Source organism: Cariama cristata, unplaced genomic scaffold (genome assembly GCF_000690535.1).
Source record: "Cariama cristata isolate BGI_N322 unplaced genomic scaffold, ASM69053v1 scaffold26802, whole genome shotgun sequence".
Lineage (NCBI taxonomy): Eukaryota > Metazoa > Chordata > Aves > Cariamiformes > Cariamidae > Cariama > Cariama cristata.
The window spans coordinates 5,635-14,642 of NW_009603637.1; the positions used below are offsets into that span (position 1 = coordinate 5,635).

Genomic DNA, 9,008 nt, shown 5'->3' on the forward strand with positions numbered 1-9,008 from the left:
AAAAGTGCCCAGGAGCCCTGCTGTGGCACACCCGTGGTGCCAGGCTAGGGATCAGTGAGTTGGGTGAAGGGTGCTGGCCTCCCACCTTTTCCTTTGCCTTCCAGGTCTGGACCTTACTGCCTGGCTTCTGCACCCGCCCCATGGATGTGCTGGGGGCCTTCAAGGGGCTGGCCCGCACCCTGGGCATGGCCATCAGCGAGCGCCCAGACCTCCGCCCCACCGTGTGCCAGGCCTTGCGCACCCTCATCCATAAAGGCTGCGAGACAGGTTTGGGGGAGACAGACCCTCGTGGTGGGTCCTTGTCTGCTGCAGTGACCCGAAGAGGGGAGATGCTGATCCGTACTCCCCTGTCATCCTCTCCCTAGATGCGGAACGGGCAGAAGTGGGCCGCTTTGCCAAAAATTTCCTGCCCATCCTGTTCAATGTGTACAGCCAGCCCGAGGAGGATGGGAGCAGCAGTGCGCAGCGTCGCTCCGTGCTGGACACCGTCCGTGCTTACCTGACCATCACCGACCCCCAGGTGAGGGGGGCTGGGGCAGTGGGGCAGGCTGTGCTGGTTTGGGCCAGCACCTCCCAGCCGTACCCAGTCTGATGAGGCTGTGGTGAGTGCCTGACTGGAGAGGACAGGAAGAAAGAAGCTGAGCAGAGAGCAGCCCTTCCTGCCCTTGTGAGGAGGGAGCCCTTCCCAGCTGTCAGGCTGGGATTTCCCAATCTTGCAGCCGCATCTGGCGCATCATGCATGAGCCCTTTGTGAATTTGTCCAGCTCTTTTTGGGCCTGCTGGTGCTTCTGGTCTCCACAAAGTCCTGTGGCAAGGCTTTGCCAGGTGGATTGCAAACTCTTGTAAAAGCACTCCCTTCGGTCAGTTCTGATCCCATTCTGTGTGCCTGTCCTGCAGATGGTGTGTGGGTTCCTGCAGAAAGCCAGCACGAAGCTGACCAGTCCTGAGAGCTCCGAATTTGTCAGGTAGCACCCGGGGGCTGGTGCTAATGGGTAAAGCTGCCAGCTTTCTCCTGGTGAGCAGTGCGAGGGCACTCATAGTGTCCTGTGTGGGATGTGCCGCTCTTGTGCATCCGATGAGACTTGCAGCCAGAGTCCCAGCTTGGTCGGGCAGTGTTAGTGATGCTGCAGGCACCCACCTGCATGTGCTTCTCTGCTACAGACTCTCCATCCTGGACCTGGTGGTGGCAATGGCACCTTACGCTGATGAGCAGTCCCTGGACTCCCTGTACCGCACCATTCAGCCTTCCCTCCAGGTGAGTCGACCCCCAGCCCTGATGGAGACAGGGAGTGCAGTGAGGCACCTTCTGCTTGCTGCCAGCTTGGACCTGTGCTCTGGGGGGCTGAGCAGCTGCTGTAGGGGACAGGTCTCTGCCGGGTGGCATGGAGTGCTGTGGGGGTCCCTTCAGACACCGTAGCGAGGGGCTGCCTTGACAGCAGGGGCATGTTGGCTGTCCCTGCAGAGCAAGGAGCACAGCATGCAGAAGAAGGCGTACCGCGTGCTGGAGGAGGTGTGTGCTGCTCCCCATGCTCCCTGCCAGGCCTTCATCCGCTCCCACCTGAAGGATCTGCAGGCAGTGCTGCTGGACTCGCTCAAGAGTGCGGCATCCCCAGCCAAGAGGGTGAGAGCAAGGGCTGCAGTGGTGGAGCTTAGCTGCTGCTGGGAGGGGGGCGGCTGGGGGAGGCGGGGGGGGGGGGCGCGGTTGGTGCAGCCGGGTGTGTGTCCCTGGGTGTACCAGTGCTGGGCTGTTTCTTTCCACAGCCCCGGCTGAAATGCCTGTTCCACATCGTGAAGCAGCTCTCTGCGGAGCATGAGCCCTTCGTCACTGCCCTGGTCCCAGAGGTGAGCATAGTCCCTGGGGGGACCTGGCTGGTTCTGGCTGGAGGGATGACAGCAGTGATGGGTTGTGCTGGTGTGCCTCCAGGTCATCCTGTGCACCAAGGAGGTGTCAGTGGGAGCCCGCAAGAATGCTTTCATGCTGGTCGTGGAGATGGGACATGCCTTCATCCGCTTTGGGCCTACCCCACAAGGTGAGCTTCTTTGCTCAGCCCCATGGCTTCTCTGGCCTCAGGGGGATGGGACCCACACCCAGCACCCCACTGAAAGGGGCCAGTGATGTTGCTGGGTAGAGGGTCAGCGGAGGCCTGAGTCATCCCCCTCTTGCAGAGGCCATGCAGCGGTTCCTGCTCCTGGTCTATGCGGGGCTCACAGGCTCGGTTACCATGATCAGCTGCACAGTGCTGGCTCTGACCCGCCTGTTCTTCGAGTTCAAAGGTGAGCAGGAGGGCTCGGGGGACGGGGGCAGCACAGTGGGACAAGGCAGCACCCTCCGGCGAAGGCGGGTGCCAGGAGGAGGCCTGCTGTGGTTGAGCCCTGCTGCAACTGCAGATCACCTGGAGCTGAGCGTGGTGGAGCAGCTCCTGCAGAACATCTGCCTGCTGCTGGCCTCCCGCACACGAGATGTGGTGAAGGCGGCCCTGGGCTTCCTCAAGGTCACACTGCTGCTGGTGGACACCAAGCTACTGGCCAAGCATGTCCAGGAGATGGTGAGATCCTGTGCAGGGTGCTCCGAGCAGGGTGGCAGGGCAGAGCTGGGGCTGCCTTGGGCAGCCGCGGGCATCTCCAGCTGCACCCTGCTTCTGCTCAGGAGCCAGGGGCGCAAACTTGGTCTCGGTGGCTGAAAAGGCAGTGAGGAGGTCCCTCTCCTGAATGCTGGCATGGACCTGCCAGAGAACCCCCATGAACCAGCCCTGCCAAGCAGGGAGACCTCCCCACAGCCCTGCCTGGGGTGGGCGTAGGGAGATGGCAGCAGGGTGAGCAAGGTGGCTGTGCAGGGGATGGGTGAGAGGCTGGGTGCCCAGGGCAGGGTGTTTTGGTCTCGAGGGTCTCTGTTCTGGCAGCTGGAGGCCGTGGGGAACCTTTCGGACGACATGAGACGCCACTTCCGTATGAAGCTGCGAAACCTCTTCACGAAGTTCATCCGCAAGTTTGGGTGAGCCAGGAGCTCCTCGGTTGTGCTGGAACCATGCTGGGGCAACAGGGGAGCTCGCTGGGAAGTAGTGCGGGAAGAGGTGGGCACTAACCGCTCTCTGTGTGCTCCTCAGCTTCGAGCTGGTGAAGGGGCTGCTGCCAGCCGAGTACCACAAGGTGCTGGTGAACATCCGCAAGGCAGAAGCCCGGAGCCGCAAGCAGCGTGCCTTGAGGCAGGCGGCTGCGGATACGGAAGAAGAGGAGGAACTACCAGCACAGCCCAGAGGAGACAGGTGAAGATGAGCCACGGGTGAAGAAGTAGCAGCCCCATCGGATCTGCTCAGCTGGTGCCTCTAGAGATGTGGGGGACGTCTCCAGGGCTGCTGTGTGTTGTGAGGCAAGCTGGGCTCTGCACCCCTGGGCTTGTTCTGTTTCCATCATCCTCTCTGCTTTTTACCCAGCATGGAGGAGATCCTGGCTGACTCGGAGGACGAGGAGGAGGAAGAGGAGGAACGGCAGCAGAGCAAGGAGCGGAGGAAGCAAGCACGGCAGAAGGGCCAGGCCTGGCTGAAGGAAGGGGAAGAGGATGAGCCTCTCAACTTCCTGGACCCCAACGTGTCCCAGCGGGTGCTGGGTGAGGAGCAGAGCTTTGGATGTGGCTGGGGTGGGATGGATGGGGTGGGGGCTGCTGTGATGCACAGAGGCCCTGGGGGTACAGTTGCTCCTGGGAGCAGGTCCTTCCCCAGGCCCTGACCCATCTCTCTGTGAGCAGCCACCAAGCCAGGCCCCAAGCGGTCCAGAGGAGTGAGTCATGACTTCCAGGTGTCTGAGGATGGACGCCTGATCATCCATGAAGAGGAGGAGGAGGTGGACGATGATGAAGCCAAAGGTACTGCTTGGTCTGGTGCAGGGCCACACTAGACTTGCTCTGGTACTCCGAATGGTTTTCTTCCTGCCACCTGTACATGGGAGCTTGAGGGAGATGTGGGTGGAAGCAGGAGGGGTTGGTATGGCCCTGTGTCACACCCAGTGGCTCTCTTCTGGGCCACTGCCACCCAGGGGAGGCAGCCCCCGCCATCACCAGGAGCGTGCTGATGGGGTCATGGCCACCAGTGCTGGTTGAGCAGGGGCACCTTCCTCCTGCAGCCCACCCCAGGGGCTAGCATGGTACCAGGGCTCTCCTGTGCCTGCATCCTGCACTGACTCTCTTGTCCTGTACCATAGGAGCAGACGAGGAGATGGCAGACGTGCTGCAAGATGTGGGTCTCCGTAGTGTGAGTAGGGGGCTCATGGTCCTGAGGAGATGCTGGGGGAACTCAGCTGTGCCAAACCCCTGCCTGTGCTGCAGCAGCTGCAGTTCTGCCCAAGGGGCCAGCAGGGACACAGGGCAAGCACCAGCTCCTTGGAGGGGTGCAGGAGGCTGGCTGGGGACAGGGATGTGTGCAGGCTGCCTGGAAGGTTTCTGGGCCCCCATGGGAGGAAGCAGGAGGTCAGGGGTCCATGGGAGGGCAGAACTGTAAGGACAAGCCAGCTGCAGGGTCCCCTCTGCCTTCTTCTACAGAAGAAAAGCCAGAAGCGTCGGTTCAGAGAGGAGCCAGATGATGAGGAACCTGAGGCCGGGACCTACCCTCAGTACAGAGGTAAGTTCTCTGCCTGTGCCCAGTCTGGGGCTCCCCAGGGAGGCAGAACCACGTACCCATCTTGCTGGGCTGCTCCAGGGCAGCTGGAGCAGAGATCTTTGCTTGTGGGGAATGGTCACAGTTCTGTGCTGTCCTCAAACCCAAGAGCTGGAGGCAAAAATAGGAACAGCTCCCCCAGCCTGGAACTGGGAAGGGGAAGCCCTGGGACCCAATTCCAACATGCATTCCCTGTTTTCCAGCCGGAGGCTCTGGGATCCACCGGCAGCTGAACAAGGAGCCAGCCTTTGGTGCAGAGTACAGATCCAAGGTGAGGGACCCAGGGGGTCACAGGGTTTGGATGGGGGGATGCCTGGGGCTTTGCTGGGGCAGGAAGGACCATTTGTTGGGGGTCTGGTCCAGTAGCACCAAGGCTGAAGGAGATCTGTGTTCCAAGAGGAGGTGCCAGACACTCAGTAGCTGTGAACGTTTCCAGCCTATCTTGGAGTCCCTGTCCTGCCCTTGCCGTGGCCAGTTCCCACTAACTGCTCAAAGCAGGTGTCTGTAGCATCATCTGGGTGGGAGATCAGCTCCCAGGGCCATGTGCTCAGCTGGCACCCCACTGCAACATAGTCTTTGGGATGGCCAGGTGGCAGGGTTGCGCCAGAACAGGACACATGCATCTCCCCTGGTGCTGCATCTTCTCCCATGTCACTATCTTCCACAGAAAGGTAAAGGCGACGTGAAGAAGAAGGGCCAGCTTGACCCCTACGCCTACATCCCCTTGAACAGAGCTAGACTCAACAAAAGGTGAGGCTAGCTGGGAAGGGCACAGGGTTTGGAACAGGGGCAAAACTCAGGTTTGATCCTGCTTTTTGTTGTTACGGGGGTTTTGTGGCTCTGGGAGCTCCCTACCAGCCTCTGTGCTGCTGCATGCGGAGCTTGGAGCATCCATCCCTGTGCGTCAGGTGTGCCCAGTGCCTGCACTAACCCAGCCTCCTGCTCCTTCCTCCCTCCAGGAAGCGGGCGAAAATGCAGGGCCAGTTCAAAGGCCTGATGAAGGGAGCCCAGCGTGGGGCCAAGGCTGGCCGCAGGAACCGTCTGAAGGCCCAACGTCCCTGAGGAGCCTCAGGTGCTCAGTGTGCACCTGTCCAAGGACAGACAACACCCTGTGACCTCTGGGCACCGGGGGACAGGGGCTTCACGAGTGGAGCAGCAGGGACTCCTCTGCAGAAGGTGGCCTGCATCTGTTTGAGACTCCCTGGGAAGCCACCCCATTGTATTACGGACTCATGGCTCAAGCCCTGCCCTCCTGTGCCTGGAGGAAGGTGCTGGGTTTGCCTGGTGCAGGGGGTGTGTGTGTGAGAGCAAGTAACGTGTAACAAATTCTTTATATTGATAAATACCCACTGTTCCTACCCAGCCCAGATTCTTTCTTTTCTTCCCATAAGAGCTGTGCACACCTGTGCTCTGCCTGCTGCTTCGGTGCAGCGGGTCCTTCTGCCACTGCAGCACTGCACCCGATGGGGCTCATGCCTGCAGCAGCCTGGGATGTGGAGCCGGAGCCCTCTCCCTGGTGTGGGGCTTGACTGGGAGCTGCCAGGAGGAATGCTGCGGCACAGAGCAGTGAGGCAGTGCCCGTGTCCTGTGCCTTCCTGGCATGTGTGCAGTAGGGCTGAGTCCTGGAGTTGGCCAGAGAAAGAAGCCAGAGGTGGTGAAGTCCTTTGCTTACAATCAGCTTTGTTATGCAAACACCCTCTTGGTAGGATCTTCTGCTCTATACCATTGGCGAGGGGATCTGCCATGGTGGGAGTGTCTGCCATTTGGCTGCCACTGGTTTCTGTCCTGCCTCAGCTTTTCCTGTATCAGCCATCCCTGGTTGCCAAGCAGGAACAGTTCACTCCAAATTTCTTCAAATTGGCTGGAAAACTGCTACTGCAAACCTTCATGCTTTGCCCTTTCCCTTACCTGTGAGAGCCGAGAGCTACCCTTTCCTCTGCTCTGACCACCTCCTGCCAGCTAGACCTGAGCAGCACAAATAACCCTGGACCTTTTTAGCTGTCCAGCCATCTCAGGATGGCCTGAGCATCTGGTTTTGCCTGGTTACTCCTGCACTGAGTGCAAAAGGTGGTGTTTGGCCAAAGCATGCTGAAGAGAATGGAGCTGAGGTTAGTGGATACAGGTCCTATTGCTTACACTGCAAAGAACATGTATTTGTGAATGTAGCTGGCATTCCCTTCCTTTTCTTTATTAGAAAGCCGTTAGTCCTTTGTCATTTCTTACTGTGGTAGCTTACATGCTGGAATTGCAATGCTTCTCAGTTTCCTAATAAGCTAAAGGGATTGTGCTTGTTTAGCTTCTTACTGCCGGCTTCTTTCTGGAGGCTGCAAATCCAGTTTTGTGGCTCTGTTATGTGCTTTTTGTTTTTTTTTTCCAAGATCCTCTTAAAAGCCTGGGGGTGGAGGAGGAGCTCTTGTACTGGTATTGGTCCTGCCTTGTCAGAAGTGCTGTCCCCTTCCTGCTTTCCCACCCAGGCAGGGCTCTCCATTGGACCCTTGAGCCCCAGGGCCATGTTGAGGTGCTGCTGCTCTAATCCTGCCAGAAGGGCGCCCACAGCCTGGCTTACAGGGCAGGCATCTCCAGAAGCACCTCCTGACCATGTTCAGTCAGCAACAGCTACATCCATCTTGAGCTGCCTGCAGCCTTGGCCTGATGCCCTCCCTCCCCTGAGAGCAGGACAGGGGGAGACAGGCAGCAGTCACCTTCTGAGCCCCCCAACACCTGTAACGTGTGGCTATTTGTCTTCCTGCTTGCTTTTCTCTCCTTGGAGACAGGGCCTGGAGAAGGCTGTAGCTAATTCATTTAAAAGCTCCAGATTACTCACCGTATTGTTCTTCATTTGCATGTTGTTGCTTAAATTAGTGCATGCCTGCATGGAGCAGAAGAGTTTCATTAGCACAGAGGATGGTGTTCGCCTGAGCCAGTGTCCAGAGAACAGATTCTTCTGCAACAACATCTTGTTAATCAGCTAATTAATCATGTAATGCAATAGAAACCCTTGGAGAGGAGATGTCATCCTGCCCGGGGAGGCTGGCTGCGAGTCAAGCCTGCTCCCCACCAGCAGCTGTTCCTGGCAGGGAGCAGAGCTGTGTCTTGGTGGGCCCGCAGGAGCCTAAGCACAGCTTTCTGCTATGGGGCAGGGCGTGGGGTGATGTGGAATCCTGCCTTCTGCAGATACCAGCAACAAATATTTTGCAGTTTCCCACAGAGAAGTGCAAGACGGACCTGGAGAGATACTTGGCTTTTGTTACTCAAGCTGGGAGGTGGCTGGAGGCTATTTCTTCACCCAGGATGCCGTTAAACCATGCAATGCCTTTTCGCAGGCCACAGCAGGCACCAACAGTGTACCCCTGTTCAGCTACCCTTGCGCAGGAAATTGTCGCAAAGGGCTCTTACCTTTGCAGGTACCAGCTGCAAAGCAGGAGGTCTCCAAGTCGTGGGCTGCAGGCATACTAGGCATGCTTGAGGAGAGGCTGGCAGGACTAACAGGCTGCCCTTGGTGCTGGCTGGGTGGCCCCTGGACTGGCTGGGACAGTTGCAGATGCCCACCCTGAGCCTTAAGGCTTAAAATCAGGAGAAGGAGGAAAACATCATCATATCTTTACCCTAGAAGCTACCTACCTGGGTTGTGTCCACTGCGGCATGCTGCTGAGAGGGACAAACATGCTCCGTGGGGCTGTGCCCGCGCAGCATCCAGCTGGACCATCACCTCCACCAAGCATGCTGCAGCACCTTTGGGGCTCCCCACAGTTACACCTGGGTCTCCTCAGTTCAAAGTCAGGATTTTGCACACACCAAGGTGCAGGGATGGGAAAACCCTCTAGGGAGCAGCAGTATAAGAGGAAACTTGGTGTTTATGCTAAAATGATTGGCACTAAGATAATTAAGTGTGGAGGTTTAAAATGCCAAGGGACCACTCCAGCTGAAATCTAGTCAATTAAAAAAATGTCAGATTAATTCCTAGTCCCCTCAGCACTCTGATCTACAGTTTCATTTGTTTCTAAAAAGTTGTCTGTCTTTTCTTAGTTCCTACCTGAACACTGTGCAAACCCAGGTGCAGAAAGTGTGCAGGGCCACAGGGACCCTGGCTGAGGACAAGGTAGGTGCTACCACCCACAAAGGAAAAAAAAAAAAAAAGAAATAAAGCTGCTTTTTCAGTGTCTCTGTTCCTTTAATTTCTCTTTGATGGCAAATGAAGATAAAAAATATTCAAGCTGAGATGTGAGTGGAGTTTTATGGTGTAACTCATGCTCCTCGGAGCACTTTCTGTGACCGCAGCAGACCCTGCCGCACTGGTTATGTGTAAGCCACATTTAAGTTTCCTTGAAATAAAATGGTTGCAACTTGTATTCTTCTGCTGAA

The 9,008-nt window shown here is 57.5% G+C and overlaps 1 protein-coding gene across 1 annotated transcript in view; it reads left to right on the forward strand.

The window, feature by feature from the left end:
- RRP12 (ribosomal RNA processing 12 homolog (S. cerevisiae)) overlaps positions 1 to 5,799 on the forward strand; it is a gene marked incomplete at its 5' end in the record, with an annotated part of 10,621 nt that extends 4,822 nt beyond the window's left edge. Inside the window, 18 exons of the mRNA XM_009695283.1 lie at positions 49 to 267; positions 366 to 520; positions 898 to 965; positions 1,162 to 1,255; positions 1,463 to 1,621; positions 1,762 to 1,842; positions 1,925 to 2,030; positions 2,167 to 2,274; positions 2,389 to 2,546; positions 2,901 to 2,992; positions 3,105 to 3,263; positions 3,432 to 3,604; positions 3,743 to 3,859; positions 4,195 to 4,244; positions 4,532 to 4,610; positions 4,850 to 4,917; positions 5,314 to 5,396; positions 5,606 to 5,799. Of these exons, the coding sequence (XP_009693585.1) occupies positions 49 to 267; positions 366 to 520; positions 898 to 965; positions 1,162 to 1,255; positions 1,463 to 1,621; positions 1,762 to 1,842; positions 1,925 to 2,030; positions 2,167 to 2,274; positions 2,389 to 2,546; positions 2,901 to 2,992; positions 3,105 to 3,263; positions 3,432 to 3,604; positions 3,743 to 3,859; positions 4,195 to 4,244; positions 4,532 to 4,610; positions 4,850 to 4,917; positions 5,314 to 5,396; positions 5,606 to 5,708 (2,072 nt within the window). The remainder of the gene's footprint in view (positions 1 to 48; positions 268 to 365; positions 521 to 897; positions 966 to 1,161; positions 1,256 to 1,462; positions 1,622 to 1,761; positions 1,843 to 1,924; positions 2,031 to 2,166; positions 2,275 to 2,388; positions 2,547 to 2,900; positions 2,993 to 3,104; positions 3,264 to 3,431; positions 3,605 to 3,742; positions 3,860 to 4,194; positions 4,245 to 4,531; positions 4,611 to 4,849; positions 4,918 to 5,313; positions 5,397 to 5,605) is intronic.
- Between the last annotated feature and the right edge of the window lie 3,209 nt (positions 5,800 to 9,008).